The 20,360-nt window shown below is 30.9% G+C and overlaps 3 protein-coding genes across 3 annotated transcripts; 1 reads left to right on the forward strand and 2 right to left on the reverse strand.

Annotated features, from left to right (window-relative positions):
* Nucleotides 1–6,607: 6,607 nt before the first annotated feature.
* LOC135962500 (uncharacterized) lies at nucleotides 6,608–13,029 on the reverse strand. Its single transcript, XM_065514468.1, has 4 exons — nucleotides 12,216–13,029; nucleotides 11,981–12,130; nucleotides 7,519–7,685; nucleotides 6,608–7,431 (listed from the first exon to the last, which is right to left on the reverse strand). Exons 1-4 carry the CDS (start codon nucleotides 12,359–12,361, stop codon nucleotides 6,626–6,628), a joined length of 1,269 nt encoding a protein of 422 aa, XP_065370540.1. The 5' UTR covers nucleotides 12,362–13,029; the 3' UTR covers nucleotides 6,608–6,625.
* Nucleotides 13,030–13,226: 197 nt separating this feature from the next.
* On the forward strand, nucleotides 13,227–14,265 carry Cks85A (Cyclin-dependent kinase subunit 85A). Its single transcript, XM_065514526.1, has 2 exons — nucleotides 13,227–13,366; nucleotides 13,442–14,265. Exons 1-2 carry the CDS (start codon nucleotides 13,308–13,310, stop codon nucleotides 13,707–13,709), a joined length of 327 nt encoding a protein of 108 aa, XP_065370598.1. The 5' UTR covers nucleotides 13,227–13,307; the 3' UTR covers nucleotides 13,710–14,265.
* A 3,386-nt stretch (nucleotides 14,266–17,651) lies between these two features.
* mri (mrityu) lies at nucleotides 17,652–19,335 on the reverse strand. The gene has a single exon (XM_065514481.1). It carries the CDS (start codon nucleotides 19,110–19,112, stop codon nucleotides 17,934–17,936), a length of 1,179 nt encoding a protein of 392 aa, XP_065370553.1. The 5' UTR covers nucleotides 19,113–19,335; the 3' UTR covers nucleotides 17,652–17,933.
* Between the last annotated feature and the right edge of the window lie 1,025 nt (nucleotides 19,336–20,360).

Raw genomic sequence — 20,360 nt, forward strand, 5'->3', positions numbered from 1 at the left:
ATACGTTCAACGCCTTGATGACCCTTGTGAAGTTGTCTTAAAATTCGTTTGCGAAATACCTGTGGAATTATCACTCGGTCGCCAGACATAATACAATTGTCAACAATAGACAAAGATTCCCTACGGTTATAGAAAGGTTCAGTATCCGTTGATATCATTTTCGGGGAGCCAGGCCACCCATCTTGTATAAATTCCATTATTTTCTGTAGCGTAGCATCCTTGTTTGTAGCGATACGAACCATTTTCTGTGTTACTGGTATGTGTTTAATGTTGTCTTGCAGTACAAATTGTATATCATCCTCTGTTTGTACAACCGCTACCACAAAATCTTCGTCTTGGTGTTGATTGTTAATGAGGCGAGAAAGCATGTCTACATTTCCGAATTCCTTGGTGTTAACATATTGAATTTCGAAATTATAACTCATCAGGATAAGGGCCCATCTTTGCAAACGATTTGCAGTGTGCGTAGGTATACCCTTTTTAGAGCCGAAAATAGAAAGTAGAGGCTTATGGTCCGTCAATAACGTAAAAGTACGCCCATAAATCATACGATGAAATTTCGTACATCCATAAACCAAAGCCAATGCTTCCTTTTCTATCTGGCTATACCTTTGTTCCGTTGACGTCAGTGCCCTTGAAACATGATAAATAGCCTTTTGTGTTCCATCTGGCATCTTGTGGAAAATTTGTGCTCCAATACCGACCGTAGATGCGTCCGCAGCAACAAAAATAGGAAGTTTGGTATCGTAGTGTGTCAACAAAAGGTTGGATTGTAGTAATCTTTTAAATTCATGGAATGATGACTCGCATTCCTTCGTCCATTCCCACTTTGCCTCATTCTTCAATAGATCATCCAGAGGTTGACGGATGTCCCGCATACAATTTATAAACTTACCATAATAATTAATGGCACCTAAGAATGATCGAAGTTCAGACACATTGTTTGGGCGTGGCATATTTCTAATTGATTCAACCTTGGAAGGATCCGGGTGAATGCCCTTGCTGTCTATCACATGTCCAAGATACTTTATTGATGATTCCAAAATTTCACATTTTTCCCAGCGAATTGTAAGGCCGTGTTCCTTAAAACGTTTTATTACCTCCCTTACCTTGATTGCGTTTTCATGTGCCGTGGTTGAGGCAATTATAACATCGTCCAAATATGCAAAAACACCATCAAGTCCTGCTAGGATAGTGTCCATAGCCTTTTGGAACGCTCCGGGTGCTGATGTTACCCCTGGAGGCAATCGATTAAAAATGTAGAGCCCCTTTTGTGTGTTGATTGTCAGTAGCTGTTTTGAATTTTCATCGACTTCAAATTGAAGGTACGCATCAGAAAGGTCTATTTTACTAAAATATTTACAATTTGCCATCTTCGCAAAAATTTCGTCCGCATGTGGTAAGGGATAAAAATTTGGTTCCATACACTGATTCAATCCGGTTGAGTAATCACCGCATATACGTATTTTGTTGTTCGGCTTACGTACAACAACTATTGGTGCAGCCCAATCAGAATGTGTTATAGGTGTGATTATACCGTCCGTTTCCAATCTATTAAGTTCGGCTTCAACCAATTTAAGTGTCGCGTAAGGCACCGGCCTTTTTGGTCTAAATACCGGTATTGAATTCGGTTTGACGTGTAATGTTAATTTAATTTGTGTGCAATGTCCGGTTCTGTCCTGAAGTACTTCAGGAAAATGTTGCCTAATATCATTAAAAATAACCTCCTTATGACCAGTTGCCGATATTGCATTACAAATAAAATTCAAATGTTCATTCCAATAATTGAACTTATCGATTAAATCGGTACCAAACACATTTAAATTTTCCAGTTCTGTAACGTACAATGTTGCAATTTGACTTTGATCGTTGTGATGTACTTCTGTTACAAACTCACCAATTATAGGTATTAAATTATTAGAAGCGTCTGAAGCATTCTGTTTACAGCTCAGAACTAAATGAAAGTTCATCAAGCTCTGATTTAGAATATATTGAAAGTGACTCGCAAAATTTAGAAGCTCAGCTCAGTTTAACAATAAAAGAAGTTCAAAATCTACACAAAAGAACTAATATTGCAACAACGAACAAACAAGATTTTAATTATTTGGACAAATTTTCAAAAATATCGAATTAAATTTTGTATACAATGCAATTTTAACAGTTAATCCATGTCTCTTCTTTAATAAAAAATAGTTTAAGGAAAAAAATATAATTAACTATTATTATTATATAAAAGTACCTATTAATATGCATCCTTTCTTTTGATTTCAAATTCTGTATAATTTGTCTGAACGATTTTTTAATTTGTTTAAAAAAAAAATAATTTAATATACTTTAATTCTAAAAACCGGTTATTCGAACTGGTTTTTGATAGACAAAACCGAAAATCGGTTTTTAAAAATTACGCTTTTTCGAATTATTTGAAAACCGGTTCTTAGAATATGTCGAATATTTGACAACTGTAAAAAGTATGTATGACTTTATTCGGTATTTACATTACTATTTAGAAAACATTAATTTCGACTACTACTCTATATAGAAATATGTATCTACTAGCAGACCCGGTGCGCTTCGCCACCCCAATTAGAAGAAAGAAATAGTACTATTAAGTCTCCGTTTGTGAATCTAATTGTAAATGTCTAATTTCATATTTCTGGGTCCATTATTATAGAAAATGCAAAATGTGTTCCTAATTTAAAATTTTTATGTTTATTATTATAAAATATTCAAAAAGTACCATTGCAATAAGGAAATAGTACCATTGATTATCACTTTTAAATTCGCATTCACTAAACCATAACCCGTCAAGTTTGAATTTTAGATTTGTATATCATTTCCTATATTATCAACTAATTTTGTTTCTATAATACTTAAGATTTAATAAATTATCACAAAACCGAAACCGATCGGTTTTTTATTTTTTAAAACCGAAACCGCGGTTTGAAATTCTTCGATTTTTTGGAAACTCTAGGTCCATTATTATAGGAAATTCAAAAAAGTACCATTAGAATATATAAAAAGTACCAAAAATCCCCCACTTGTGGTTTCCCACTCACTCCGGTCCATATAAGCTTAATTTCATGTTTTTAGGTTCATTGGTGAAGAAATTACAAAAAGTACCATTCGAATAAAGAAAAAGTACCAAAAAGTCTCCCCTAGAATTCTAACTCACTTAGGACCATGTAGTATGCTTAATTTCATGTTTTAAGTCCATTGCTATAGAAAATTAAAAAAAAGTACCATTAGAATAAACAAAAGGTACCATGAGGTATCCGCTTGAATTTTCAATCACTTAGGACCATATACGCTCAATTTCATATTTCTAGGTCCATTATGTTATAGAAAATTCAAAGAGTAACATTAGAATATAGAAAAAGTACCAAAAAGCACCCACTTGTAGTTGCTCACTCACTCGGGTCCGTATAACCTTTATTTAATGTTTCTAGGTTCATTGGTGAAGAAATTACAAAAAGTACCATTTGAATAAAGAATAAGTACCAAAAAGTCTCCCCCTAGACTTCTCACTCACTTAGGACCATATATGTTTAATTTCGTGTTTCTAAGTCCATTGTTATAGAAAATTCAAAAAAGTACCATTAGAATATAGAAAAAGTACCAAAAAGCAGCCACTTGCGGATTCCCACTCACTCTGGTCCATATAACCTTTATTTCGTATTTCAAGGTTCATTGGTGAAGAAATTACAAAAGGTACCATTCGAATAAAGAAAAAGTACCAAAAAGTCTCCCCCTAGAATTCTAACTCACTTAGGACCATGTATGCTTAATTTCATGTTTTTAAGTCCATTGCTATAGAAAATTAAAAAAAAAGTACCATTAGAATAAACAAAAGGTACCATGAGGTATCCGCTTGAATTTTCAATCACTTAGGACCATATACGCTTAATTTCATATTTCTAGGTCCATTATATTATAGAAAATTCAAAAAGTACCATTAGAATATAGAAAAAGTACTAAAAAGTATACACTTGTGGTTTTCCAGTCACTCGGGTTCATATAAGCTTTATTTCATGATTCTAGGTTCATTGGTGAAGAAATTACAAAAAGTACCATTCGAATAAAGAAAAAGTGGCCCCCTAGAATTCTAACTCACTTAGGACCATGTATGCTTAATTTCATGTTTTTAAGTCCATTGCTATAGAAAATTAAAAAAAGTATCATTAGAATAAACAAAAAGTACCATGAAGTATCCGCTTGAATTTTCAATCACTTAGGACCATATACGCTTAATTTCATATTTCTAGGTCCATTATATTATAGAAAATTCAAAAAGTACCATTAGAATATAGAAAAAGTACCAAAAAGCACCCACTTGTAGTTTCCCACTCACTCGGTTCCATATAAGCTTTATTTCATGTTTCTAGGTTCATTGGTGAAGAAATTACAAAAAGTACCAATCGAATAAAGAAAAAGTACCACGAAGTCTCCCCATAGAATTCTCACTTACTTAGGACCATATATGCTTAATTTCATGTTTCTAAGTTCATTGTTATAGAAAATTCAAAAAAGTACTATTAGAATAAACAAAAAGTACCAAAAAGTCTCCCCCTAGAATTCTCACTCACTTAGGACCATATATGCTTAACTTCATATTTCTATGTCCATTATTACAGAAAATTCAAAAAGTACCATTCGAATATAGAAAAAGTACCAAAAAGCAGTCACTTGTAGATTCCCACTCACTCCGGGCTTAATTTCATGTTTTTAGGTTCATTGGTGAAGAAATTACAAAAAGTACCATTCGAATAAAGAAAAAGTACCAAAAAGTCTCCCCCTAGAATTCTCACTCACTTAGGACCATATATGCTTAATTTCATGTCTCTAAGTCCATTGTTAAAGAAAATTCAAAAAAGTACCATTAGAATATAGAAAAAGGACCAAAAAGCCCACACTTGTGGTTTCCCACTCACTCGGTTCCATATAAGCTTTATTTCATGTTTCTAGGTTCATTGGTGAAGAAATTACAAAAAGTACCAATCGAATAAAGAAAAAGTACCAAAAAGTCTCCCCCTAGAATTATCACTTACTTAGGACCATATATGCTTAATTTCATGTTTCTAAGTCCATAGTTATAGAAAATTCAAAAAAGTACCATTAGAATATAGAAAAAGTACCAAAAAACCCACACTTGTGGTTTCCCACTCACTCGGTTTATATATAAGCTTTATTTCATGTTTCTAGGTTCATTGGTGAAGAAATTACAAAAAGTACCATTCCAATAAAGAAAAAGTACCAAAAAGTCTCCCCCTAGAATTCTCACTCACTTAGGACCATATGTGTTTAATTTCATGTTTCTAAGTCCATTATTATAGAAATTTTAAAAAGTACCATTAGATGAACAAAAAAGTACCTATAGTACAGTTCACACATTTTGGTACCTAAATATTATCCCCTATTCCTAACACTAACTTCACTCAAATACATATCAGCTAACTTTAATGTCGATAACTGAAATAATTTAAATTTTAAAAAAGTACCATTAGGAGAAAAGTACCAATTTCCCTTTTCTTACTTGAACACCCCTCAAGTTTGAAATTTAAAAATGTTCTATTTTGCAATAGTTGTTTATGCTACAGACATGTCTCAATCGATTAAAATCTGTGTTAATGTGCCCAAGAATAAATATGTTTTAAAAAAAGTACCAAACTGTTTACCCGGATTTGGCCCAATATACACCTTGGTACTCGAGTTCCAAATAACACCCTGTTAGTTAATTTTTGTATGAATCCAGGAACCGACGTGAAAAAAAATTATCAAAATTGGCTTAATAATTTCAAATATAATGTATTTTCCCGATTTTATCCCCTTTTTGGTACCTTTTTTATCCCCATTGAGGTGGTACAATTTCATTGAAATAAATTTCTGTAACGTGGTGGGAGCTCATAATAAAATATTCGTATGTCTATGTCAAATTATAGAAAAACATATTTTATGAAAAAGTACCAAAAATTAACACAATTTTTATCCCTTAAAGGTTCGAATTTCCAAAAAGTACCAAACTTATATTTTTTATTTTTTGTTAATTAAAGAATACGATTTAAAATTTGTTTCTATGTTTATTGGTTTAAAAGATACATAGGGTGCAAAAAAAGTACCAAAATACAGTTTTTACCCGTTTTCTCCCCTAAAAGTTTCGAATTTCCAAAAAGTACGAAACACCTGTCAGCTTATTTTTTAAATGGAGTAACATGCTATTTTAAGTTTTTTTATATCTTTATTAGTTTTGAAGATATAAGGTTACCGAATTTACCCGTTTTTACCCTTTTTTACCCCCTAAACGTTCGAATTTCCAAAAATCCCTTCTTATCGGATCGTTTTGGGGAGGGAGGAACCCACAGTTAAAATTTCGTGATTCTAGCTTCAGCCGTTTGGGCTGTGCGATGATGAATCAGTCAGTCAGTCAGTAACGTTACTCTTTTATATATATAGATAATTGAGGAGCCGCAGAACAAAAGGTACTTTTTCGAATTTTCTGATTGATTTTTTTGTATTTTTATAACATTTGTGTTGAAATCTTCTAGAAAAAATCAATTTCTTAAAATTTTCAAAAAAGTAGCTTTTGTTCTGCGGCTTCTCAAGTATAAAACTGTTTAATTTTTAAGAAGATTTACTCTAACTTTTCAATATATTCCTCGAATTTCTTAATATCTGCACCTTTAAAACTTTTTAATTCCGCCAAAACTTTCTCTTGTTCCTCAATTATGGGCAACCAGTACTCCGAGGGTGGCTCATAAACAATTGGTACAAATGCTTTAACTTTCTCCTTAAAGCCAAAGATTTGTGTTGCCTCAGTTTGATTACGTGTCTTGGACATTTCTTCAATTCTGTCGGCTAGACGATTTGATTCTTCAATCAGTTCATCTATTGCTACCAACAGTATATTCAAATCGAATCCGGGGTATGGTCTCAATGACAATGGCATAAAACTACTCCAAGGCTTGTGGGGCGTTATGGTGTAGGGATGAAATTTATCTTCACTTGCCAAATCATTGTCATACTCAAAATACCAGGATAAATGTGTGGGTTTCAGTAAACTGGAGCGGTAAGTTGTGTAGGGAAACTTATTACTGGATTCGTGTGACAACTTTGTGCCCGTGGATTTAATGGTGTCCGTTGTGTTATCAGTATCCGTATCTGTGTGCGAATCATTTTCTGAGGGCTCCTCCTCGCTGACAACTTCATTAAATTTAGCTGTTAGTGGTATAATGGTTTTTCGTATTTTTGTCAGCTGTTTTAGTAATTTTCTTTCAGAATCAGAACATTGCTGTAATAATTTGGGATCATACGGATCTGAGGGTTTTATGCAAGCTTCAAGAAATGCATCACCCGGTAACCGCGGTATTAAAGTTTGCGTTGCAACATTGGCCGTCTCAATGGTGTCGGTCATAAGTGGTACTGAGTAGGTTAAAATATCTGAAATTTTGAATTTAATGTTTGTGTATTATTTATTGAAATTATAGTTTTATAATAGATATAGACAAAGAGTACACAATAGCTTACATTCCTCTGTTCCATCTCTTCGTTTGGCATATGATCCATCCGTTAACATGCCAACTTCTTTATATAATATTAAATCAGTTTGAGCTCCTAGACTGACTTCTTTCATCAATTTTGTGGGTACTGTATCGGTTTGTACGCCAACTGCTGTTTTAGTAGCCCTTAATCGTCTACAATTCAATAAATACAATGAATAGATTCCAAGATTTCAATTATGTTTGGTAATATAGAGGTAATTAAAGTAAATCAGTTACTCGATATTTTTAATTGCATTGAATCATATTTACATGAGAATTTTGAATTGGCATTAAAATTTCATTGGCATTAGTTGAAAATAATGCCAACATAAAAAAATTCAACTACCATTTAATCCTAATGATCTTTTTTTCAATTGTTTAACTTTTTGTTCAAAAAATATCTTAATTAAAAACTCTAACAATCTTCTTCCTTTTATTGTCACTTTACCCAAGTGACATTGTGAGTCATTGGAAAAGCGTTTTTATTGTGGTCTTTACTAAAGTATTTTGTGTAAATAGTTTCGTTACTACAACAACGTGTCAAATTGTAAGCGATAATGTCAATGACGCGCGAGTTCTTTATCCACTCAGAGCTGAATTAAAAATCAAAACACATACAATACTTTCGCTACATCGTAATCCAAAGTGGAACAATAATCTCAAATAATATATCGTCACCTAAAATACAAAAGGGCCTATCAACACTTTTATAAATTTTACAGGAGAAACAAAAAACATAATAAAATTTAAAGTGTTGTGGTTACAAATATTATTTTGTATTCAATAAAGTTGTTATTTTTAAAAATAGAAAGCTAAAAATTAGTGAAGACATGTGTGTTGATGCGCTGAACCAATGTCCATCAAAAACTCAAGTGACGATATATTAATCAAGTAGGAGAGCTATATTCGGCTGTACCGAATCTTATATACCCTTCACCAAATTAGATAACAATTTTTTTTTTTTAATTTTTTAAGAAACAAAATTTTAAATTTTGTTTACCCGTTTTTGACCCACTTTGGCCTTATATTGCAAAGGTCTTTGACATATCAATTGTTGGATATCCATATTGTCTATATTAATGACTTAGTAATCCAGATATAGATTCAAAATATGTAGGTCAAAAATCGAGGTTGTCCTGGTATCTCTGTTATTTGTGGACAGATTGTAACCGAGCCGGGAGAATTCCCGATGTATTGATGCATGAATCATGTATGTAAGTTATTTGGGGGCTACGGGAAGTTGATTTCAACATACAGACAGAAACAGCTATCTATCTATATATATAAAAGAGTAACGTTACTGACTGATCGCACATCCCAAACAACTGAAGCTAGAATCATGAAATTTTAACTGTGGATTCCTTCCTCCCCAAAACAATCCACTAAGAAGAGATATAAAGGGGGTAAAAAAAGGGTAAAAACGGGTAAATTCGGTAACCTTATATCTTCAAAACTAATAAAGATACAAACAAACTTAAAATTGCATGTTACTCCATTTAAAAAATAAGCTGACAGGTGTTTGGTACTTTTTGGAAATTCGAATCTTTTAGGGGAGAAAACGGGTAAAAACAGTATTTTGGTACTTTTTTGGCACCCTATGTATCTTTTAAACCAATAAACATAGAAACAAAATTTAAATCGTATTCTTTACTTATCAAAAAATTAAAAATATGAGTTTGGTACTTTTTGGAAATTATAACCCTTAAGGGATAAAAATTGTGTTTATTTTTGGTACTTTTTCATAAAATAAGTTTTTCTATAATTTGACATAGACATACGAATATTTTATTATGAGATCCCACCACGATACAGAAATTTATTTGAATAAAATTTTACCACCGCAATGGTTTGAGACATGTCTAAAATATTTTTAAATTTCAAACTTAAGCGATGTTCAAGGAGGAAAAGGGAAATTGGTACTTTTCTCCTAATGGTACTTTTTTAATATTTTAAATTATTTCATTTATCGACATTAAAGTTAGCTGATATGTATTTGAGTGAAATTACGCAATTTTTTATTCTTCTAATGGTACCTTTTAGAATTTTCTATAACAATAGACTTAGAAACATGAAATTAAGCATATATGGTCCTAAGTGAGTGAGAATTCTAGGGGTAGACTTTTTGGTACTTTTTCTTTATTCGAATTGTACTTTTTGTAATTTCTTAACCAATGAAACTAAAAACATGAAATTAAGCTTATATGGACCCGAGTGAGTGGGAAACCACAAGTGGGGGTTTTTGGTACTTTTTATATATTCTAATGGTACTTTTTTGAATTTTCTGTAATAATGGTCATAGAAATATGAAATTAGGAGTATGTGGTCCCAAGTGATTTAAAATTCAAGGGCATACTTCATTCTTTACTTATTCTTTATTCTCATGGGTACTTTTTTGAATTTTCTATAATAATGGACCTAGAGTTTCCAAAAAACGGAAGAATTTCAAAACCGCGGTTTTGTTTTTAAAAAATTGAAAACCCATCGGTTTTGGTTTTATGATAATTTATTAAATATTAAGTGTTATAGAAAAAAAATTAGTTGATAATATAAGAAATGCTATATAAATTTAAAATTCAAACTTGGTTTAGTGAATTCGAATTCAGAAGTGATAATCAATGGTACTATTTCTTTATTACAATGGTACTTTTTGAATATTTTATAATAATAAACCTAAAAATTTAAAATTAGGCACACATGATTCTAAATGAATTTGAATTCACAAAATGTGAGACAGTCAACTCAAAATTATTAAATTTTTACTGTTTGCAAGAAATTGATGAACAGTGGTCATATCTATCCACTGTGAAAATCTTACATCATTTTCTCTACTCTTTCGCCAAAAAATACAGTTGTATTTGTCTTCAACTTTTATTGTAATGTATTGAAAATAAAACAGTTTTTTGCCTCTACTGAAAATTTTAAAATTTGAATTGACCCCCTTTAGAGGAACCAGTGCGATATACATATATCACATATTCAACTGGTTGCAATTATTTCATACATACATATTTGAAAAATAACTAAAATGTGTTTTAAATTTCGAAAATTTTATCTTTATCTTCTTTATATACATTTTTTTTATAATTTTACAATATACCATTATTTTTTTTCGTTTTTAAAAAATAAATTTTGGTGTATCTATTATTTTGAGCAGATGTGTATATAATTCTTCTGTACGTGTGTTAGTAACTGAACTCTTCCTTAACGGTTGGGCCGACTTCGATGAAATTTGTTGTGTGTGTTTGAGTGGGTCCCTGAATGGTTTAGATTCACAATTGGCCTATATAGGAACAATGGGCATGGCACCTCCCAAACAACGTAAAAATTTATTATTGCATATCTGGCGTACTATTATAGTGGGAGTCTTCAAATTTTGTGTGAGCTATGGCAGAACAACGTTTGCCGGGACAGCTAGTATTCAATAATTTTTATTATTAAAGTTCAACCAATAACAAAAATTATCAAATTCAAAACTCAAAATTCAGTAGAAAATATCAGAAATATTTTTTTTTGAGCACATGAATACTTGATTCAATTACACACAAAAAAATAATCGAGGCTATATTAACTAAGCTTGCATAGTTAATTTCTTTTTATATGAAAACTAAAAACTAAGTTTTATTATCTATGCCAATAGGTAATTCAAACTATACACTTTACCTAAAAACTATGTTAATATAACTATTGGAATTAGTAATTTGATATTTGGTATCTTCTTCGAAGTTTTTTTGTTTATTTTATTGTCAATTGAAAATATTTTTGGTGCAAAAGGGTATGTATGAAATTATCTAAAATTTTAGTTATATTAACTAAGAAACTTTGCAAATACCATTCTACCCTTGCGCTTAGTTAAATTTATACCATATTTTTAGGAAATATAACCTATGGATTTTTTTGTTTGTATAAAATAAAATAATATACCGTTTTCTTGCATATTATTTTTGTTTTAGTCTTCTTTCATATAGAAGTTTCAATTGTTTAATCATACTAGGATCGCCTGGTGGTCAAAATTCGACCATTAATAACGAAATTATACAGTTACTTTGAGTATACGCAAACATATTTTTCACGTTTGTGTACAAATACAAGTGTATTTAGATGTGCATAAACAAGTTGTTGTTGTTTTTCAAGCAAATTTTAAACGCTTTTTAACACTTTTATGGAAATTTGCATTTATATTTGATAAAAGGTCATGTTCATTGAAAACTGAAATTAAGGAAATATTTTTTTTTTAAAAAATGTCCATTGTATTGTCACTCAATGCATATAATAGGTACGAGTATTTTAATTTATGTTAATGAATATCAAAAAAAAAATGCGAATAACTCTCATACAACAAATTTTCTAAGAAATTTTAACTGTATTTGGTTAAACATTTTTTTAATTGATAACTGGTAATTCATTTTTTCAGTTCAATTTTCGATTTTTCTAAATTTCAATACAACTACCTTGAAGCATCCAATAGTTTTGCCCTCAAAATGGCATTTTTATCTGGTTTGGGTAAGGTTGATATACTAACGGCTCGCCATGGTGGACGTTTAGATTCGGCATCTTTATCCTGACTTGAGTCCTTCATACGTTTCCAACTCTTGGGTATTCTTGAATTATTAAAAAAAAAATATATATATTAAATTAAGAAAGTCAAAGGTACATGAACATTAATTATATTATTTTAATATTTACCTACTACCAGAACTTTGTATTGGTGGTGTATTCGTGCCACTTGGCGTAACACTATCGCTTTGCTGATTTTCCTCAACACTCTGGGTTTCGCTTGTCTCTGAAGACGTGCCACTGTTATATGAAACGCCTGAATTTAATTTGTTCATGATTATTTCTAACAAATCAAAATTTATATTCACTCGATTCACTCTTTTTTTTTGTTTTTCTTTATTATTTTATTAAAGGCACTGATACATGGCTGATGTGCAATGGTATAGAGTCGCCTACAATCACATGCAGACCGTGCAAAAGGATAAATAATTGAATCAATTATTTTCAATTGTGTTGTAATATACAGTAATCAGACGAATTGACATAACGACAGACATATGTAGAGAAGAAGACAGACAGACAGGCAACAAGGTTCAGGGAAAATCAAGCATGTTAATTTCATGTTGCCATGGTTTTGGAACTATTTATTTAAATTTTTTTTGCAAAGGTGTAAATAAATATTTACAAAGTTGTAGTAAATTTGAAATTGTCACACTAACTGGCAGAGAAGGAAACTAAAGGAAATATCGAAATAGCTAACATATGTATAATATTTTAAAAACCATCATAGATATGCTGTTTCTTACACATACCATAGAAGAAATATATGTAAATTGTCATCTTTGTCCTTAAAGTTTATGCCGAACTATAAAATTGACATCATTATTAAATATTTAATTATTTTTTTATATACATACATACATTCATATATTAAATTTATTATTTGATGTAATTGTAATTTTTTATTCATTTAATGTAAATATGAATGTATTTTTAGTGTTTCGCCACAACAAGAAACCATTGATTGAATTCAAGTTGTAACGGCTCTATAACGGCGTTACCATCAATTACGCATTTAAATACAACATTGCCAATGACAAACAACGCAATTAAACAATTCGCCGTGTTATTAAATGTGGGTGAATAGCAGCCGTAAGGCAAAGAAAAAGAAGCAATACGTGTGTAGATGAGGTTAATTTGTTTGTAAATAAATTGCCACCATAAACAAAAGAAAATCTTATTAAATAAACTAAACAACGTTGGATTTCCTCAACCATTAAAATGCCAGCCGACCAAATACAATATTCCGAAAAGTATTTCGATGCTGTTTTTGAATACAGGTAAACAGAAATTAAAATGCAACAAGTTACTACGGCTACCTTTATTTATATTTACGTATTTTTTGTATCTTCTAGGCATGTAATACTTCCACCAGACTTGACGAAACTGGTACCCAAGTCGCATTTAATGACCGAAACGGAATGGCGTAATTTAGGTGTCCAACAAAGTCCTGGCTGGGTTCACTATATGATGCATGCGCCAGAGCCACATGTTATACTCTTCAGACGTCCTCGCACTGATTTAACCGATCCTTCCATGGTGTCAGCACCTTCAGCCCAAGCTCCCACTACAACGGATGCGTCACAAAACAAAACAACCAGCAATGTTCCGGTTAAAGGTTGAACCAATTCGAGATGCATGTGTGCCATACAGTTTTATTTAAATATACATATATACGTACAATCATCATCCTAATCATTATCCACCAAAGGAATACATTTTAAACAAGAACATATAACAACAAAAACACACTCATGGATATTTTTAAAAAATAATTGTTTTAGCATGTAACATCATTTATATTATTACTTTGTATTGTTTGCCTACTTCTATAATTTGGTTGTTTAATGGATTTCTATATTTTTTCCAGTCCAGTTGTTTGTTCACTTAGTTTTTTCTTCGGTTTTACTTTTCATTCACTTTTTTCTAGACAATGGAGAAAAATCCATTAAAAATAAAAATGTTCAAAACATAAAAAAAAACTAAAGAAAAAATCTCTTGATTTTCAAAAAGAACTTGAATTTTGTACAAAAAAGAAATTATACATCAAAAGATAAGAAAATGTAAATTTTAAATTTGTATCGTTTTCTAGATCATTTTTTATGAATATGTAAAGCTATTTTAAGTTGGTTTTTATTAAATAAATAAAAAAATATATTGAGGTATTTAAAGACTACAATACTGTGTATTTATAACATTAAATTCATCCGGTTTGCCAAGAAATCATTTTGAAAAATACATTTATTGTTTACACGGTAACATAAAAATTACTTTTTTTTGATAATTGATGTTTTTCTGCAAATTTTATTTATTTGTTACATTAGCGGTATTCACAATGTAGAGTACTTGGCCTAGTAAAAAAGCAGAAAAGCTATTTATTGACAAACATTTAAATTTCTATTGTATTTTGTTTTTAATATTTAGCTATTTTACTACATTACCAAGTACTCTACATTGTGAATAGCGCTAATGTGTTCACATTTTGCTCATCGTTGCAACAACGTCATAATTCAGCAATCCCAAATTTCGAGCTAATAGATAAAATATATAGAGCAGAAACTAGAAAAAATCTCAAACAAAAAAGTTACACGTAGGAATGTTGTTTATGTTTCACACATTTTTTTTCTAATGCATTCTCCCCACTTAGGTTTTTGACAACTGAGTTAGGTCTTTGACCGGAGAGTTTCCACTCTATGTATATTTTCTCTAAGTCCAATGCATAGTAAATAAGATGTTTTAATAAGAAAGCTAACATATTGTGTTATGTTTGTTATTTTCCTTAAAAAATTAAAATTGTGTCTCCGGAAAAATTAAATTATTTGAGTTATGACGACGTTGCAGCAAATGAGCGATTTATTGTTGGTCTTATTTGTATTTATAAATTCATACCCGATACATATGAAAATAAAAAGTTTTTGAATGGTTTATGAATACCGATCGACTTTTAAAATCTAAATAGATTTTAGTTCCGATGATGAAATTGTATTATGATACGCCTGTAAATACATTTAACAAATTTAAGTTTTTGTAATCCTTTTCATGCAGCACAATTTTATAATAAAGTTAAGAATTTTATAAAAAAGTTAAAAATTGTATAATTTTAATGCAAGACCTTAATAACCAAAGAATAAGGTATTAACTTAAAGAAATATACCCAATAAGCATTTTTACTGGAATTCAAGTTGAAAGCAAGTGTAATTCAAGACTTGAATTATAGTCAAGCAATTGAAATACAGTTGTATTACACTTTATTTCAATAGCATTCTCCAGTAAAAAGGAAACATAAATTCAAGCCATATGTTTTTTGTTTGAAAAATAAATAAATTTTCAAATATTTTTCATGTCTAAAGTATAATTACATTTGCATTCAAGTCAAATTCCAACAAAATGTTCAAGTGCTTGAATTTTTGGGGCTTTGGTGCTTACTGGGATAGTTTCAAATAAATTTAATGTACATAATTTTATAATTGCTTTGAAATTCAAAAATAATATGTGAAAAAAAATTCAAAAATAATATGTGAATGCATCATGAATGTTAATAAATATATTGAATTATCTGAAGAGGTCAGAAGTATTTTTCGAAATTGAATACTTTGATTTCCATATTATAAAAAATGTAATTTTTAAATTTGATTAACAATTTTTGTTCATATTTGCGGAATAAAGCAAGAAAAATTACATAAATACATATTTCGTGGAAAATTAAGGTTCTTCCAGTAAAGGTACACAACGTCATGTTGTCGAAACAGCTCTACCTGGGTTGTTGAAGATAGGAGTCATCCTATTACAAATGTATGCCCAGCATGTGGGCAGGGTCCCCATCATACACCCACATATTCAACTGATAACACAACACAGAACGCTACATTTTCATACAGTGGTATGCAAAAGTCCATTTAATTTTGTCAACATTGGAAAATTATTATCTCAATCAAATGGAATTGATGTTATAAAATATACATACATATGTACATATAATAACGCCAAAATTGTTTTAATCATTAAATTTCAAATAAAAAACGTAAATTTTTTAAGGAAATATTTGATAATTTTTGAATTTATTATCATCTCGACCATAATATAACAATAATATAATAATATAACATAATATAATGGTTGTATCATGATCTCGACTACATATTCATACATATTAAAACTGTTGCACAAAAAAAGGCTGAAGTAAATTTTTTTTAATTCATTTTGTATATGATTAAAATAATGAAACTAAAGAATTATATTTTGGGAATGGATTTAATTCCGAATTAAGATTTTAGTAAATTAAGCTTAAATTGAATTAATTAGTTGGAAGCTGATTTTGAGGTACTCATTTAAAGCTGGGTTTCCGCATACACCGTAATCGGCGCCGATAATGAAAACTGAAACTGAAAAACGTTGGTTTCGTCACCGTCTCGTTTCTAAATTGTTTTTAGAATTTCATTATTTTTGACAAAATCTATTATTTTTTCCTCTTCCAATAAAGAAAATTTATTTTTTTTTATTCATTTAATTTCGTTCCCAAATGACAGGTTTTTCGTTACTGATCGGTGCCGTTTCGTTCCCAATTTTCGTTGCCGATTTCTGAAACGAACTTTTTTTCGGTGCAAATGTATGGAATTTCGTATTCGGTGCCGATTACGGTGTATGCGGAAACGTAGCTTAATAAAACCTAACGGAAAACATTTTAAAGAAAAATGCAAATGTACTTTTCATACAATTTTTAATTTTTTAAAAATTTTGTTTTGAAAAATGAGGTAAATATTTTCCGTTGACAGTTTATAATGATTTCATAAAACGTTCTTTTATTTTTACATATAGATTTTGATTAATCGTTGTCTGAAATCGATTTCAGCATAAAACTTAGAGTACATCACTGAATCAATTAAATTGTGATTAATGTACATTCTTAAAAAGCTCTAAAAGCTACACGAGGTAAATTTTCAAGTGAATTTCCACTGTAATATGGAATTTTGGAAAGAAAATGTCTTAACATTATGCGGATCTACACAAGTTTCAGCTATATTTATTTTGTCATGCTGGATGATAACTGCTGATCAAAAGGCAGCAGTGGCAATACATTTCTCTAATTGAATATTTTTCACTACAAATTATGCTTTTATTGTGACTAAAAATAAACAATAAAAGACATTTGACTCGAAACTTGTTTTTTGCAAATGTTTCCTATTTAAAATTAACAGATATTGAAAATAACGAGTTCACTTTTATGTAGTGGTAAATTGGTACCATTTATCATTTAAAAAACGTTTTTTTTTTATTTTTATCACTGAGTGATTTATAAGATAACAATTTTAGGTTTGCGGTTGTGAGAAAACGATATGTTTTTCGTAAGGGTCAGATAATAACTTTTATTTGCGAACTTGGAAAATAAATGCCAAAAATTCATTTCATCACATGCAAAGCCTGAACATTAAATTAACAAATATTTGTTGGTTATTATATCTTTGATAGCAAAATATAAATCACAATTTGTGTATTTTGATTATATGGACGAGTTATTTGGTGTCTCTGAAAATTACAATTAAATTCCCTAAAATGAAAAGATTTAAATTTAGTTTTTTTATTAAATAAGTATGAAATGTTTTAAAGCAATTTATTGCATTATAAAGTGATGGTTATTTAAATACTGGTTAATGATTGATATTCTATAGATTATTCATGGAAAGGAACTGGGACTAGGGAGATGGATAAAAATGGGATCAGGAGTAGCATTACAATATCAAACATTATTTGTTGTGCTTGACTTATACGGATATCTACGTATGTAATTTATTCGTATACTAGTACAAATATGTGTATATAAATGCATCATGATCATTTTGTGTTGATATTTTAAGCATTTTCTTCATTAGCACCGCCAGCAGCTTGTTCTAATTCATTTAACATAATAACACCATCGGCAGCTTCGTCAACAGCTACGGCAGCGGCAGCAGCAGCCCCACCACCACCACCCCCACCATTTGCCGCATTGTTGATATCGGCCAAGTCGGCCGCATTAGCATCCGCATCGGCGCGGAAGGGCACATGATTTTCGGCTCTATTCTCGGTTGGCGGTACGGGATTTCCACTAGCATCTAGTTCCAGTGGAGGATCGGCAGTTGCTTCGGCCAAATTTGTCACAGATTTCGATTTGACACACTGAAAGTCGACATGACGACTTTTGGCTTCTTCCTTTTCCCAGGACATGTGTATGAAAGGCCTCTGTACATAACTGTAGATTACTTCGGCACGACCTCCTGGACGTCGTCTTATCTTCTCCTTATGTGTTGGGTAGCCTTCAATGCCACAACGTATCTTCTTGAGGCCACGATCTTTCATCACTTGCTTGGCCACATCTCGATTTTCGATGTACTTAAAGAAACGATGCATGGTAGTGCTGTGTATGGTCTGGCAATATTCTTCACCCATCTGGGGTGGAAATTCTTCGTCCCAATCGACCACATCATCGTCGAGTAGTACCACAACATGACATTCTCGGTCTCCTCTTTGAGCGGCCGTCACCATAACGGGCAAAATAAACTCCTCGAGAAATATTTCAAATTGTTGTCTTGCCCCTTCGTTGCTTAACTCATGCAGTAGTCCTCTTAAATTCTGACATCTCACCGTGGTGGCATCGAAGGGTATCAGTAAATAATCACAGGCCTCTTTCAGCTCGGGCACTGAAATGGTGGGTGGGCACTTAATAAGACCCGTCTTGTAGTAGTCCAATATTGCACGAAACAAAGTATGTGATATACCATCGGCCACCTCATACTCGCCCCGTTCGTTGGGGTGTACAAATTGGAAGCCAGTGCTGAACATAGTACCCAACATAGTGTTGGGATGGGCAGTCATTAAGTCTTTTTCGATCATGAATCGTACATTGTCTACAAGTAGAGTAATGCGTTCGCCTGGAGCATGGCGATTGAGGGCTGCGTTCATATTTGATATACCGCTGCAACCAGCGACACCACTACCACCAGCACTACTCTTATTTTCTTTTGGTATGGCCCCATTAGATGTGTAACTCATTTTTTATTTTTGTGTCTTTTTTCACATAAATTTTCAGGCAGTTTAATTTTTTGTTTAAATTTATATACGTATGTATGTTGCAAAAGTTGATTTCTTCGTATCGTTTTATATTTCAATTCGTTGTCGGTTTGTTTTTGTTTCTATAATAACTAAATTTTGCAAATTTTAGTAATAATTTTCATTTGTTTGTTACGTTTATTTTGCTAATTTCTTAAACAGTGATGTTAATTTAGCAATTTTTTATTATAATAAAATGTCAGAAATACTGACAAAAATCAAAACAGTGTTGTCAGTATTTTTTCAGTCCTCAACTTAACATAGAAATAATATAGTCTTTTAAAAATTTCTAAAATTCTGGAATATATTTTTACAAAACATCGAGCTTTACATAGGAAGTCTGACCAACCACAGACCAATTAAAGTTTTTTGGTTTATGTATTTATAAAAGTTATTTGTTAATTTTAAAATAATGAAATGGTGGTGCGAAAGTGATGCATATATGACTACACTATCTGAAGGTACATTTTAATGACAAAGTTATCAGAACAAAAGAACTAAGGATTTTGTCATTACGAAGTACATACTAATAAATAAAGACAATGCCTGATAATTTTTATCTTGACAGCCAATATTTCGTTTATGAGGGATATAATTATTCTGCTAAACTCTAGTTTAGCGCCAATAAACTAAATTTTAGCGCAAATAAAATAATTTTCTAATGGGGCTTTGTTTACAAGTGACATTTGTTTTTATTATTTTCAATAACCTGCTACTTAATAATATTTTTTACAAAAAATGTAGTTTAAAAATGGAAAAAACAAAAAATAGTTCATATTTAGTTATGTTTTTAATTTTTTACTTGATTTGGACAATATTTATGGTAGCTTTTTAACATAAGTTTTTATTAAGATATATGGGCAAAACGCAATTTTATAATTTTTTATTATGCGGTTTTATACTCAATGTTACCTGGCGTTTACACACGCAAGTAACAGTGCAAGTAACTGAATACATTTATACGTTTGCACTAACACAATCACTATGCATGTGTAAATTTACACAATTGTGTTAGTGCAAAAGTATGAATGATTATACTCGGATGTGCTGAATCATTTTTGCCAACCACAAATATAATTACTATTTATTAAAAAATTTCTTGTTGTTACGTCTATTTTGCTAATTTCTTTAGCATGTAGCGGAAAAAAATATTTGACATCTGGCACCTTTCTAGTACTAAACAGTGCTACC

The sequence above is a fragment of the Calliphora vicina genome, chromosome 1 (assembly GCF_958450345.1).
Source record: "Calliphora vicina chromosome 1, idCalVici1.1, whole genome shotgun sequence".
NCBI classification, from domain to species: domain Eukaryota; kingdom Metazoa; phylum Arthropoda; class Insecta; order Diptera; family Calliphoridae; genus Calliphora; species Calliphora vicina.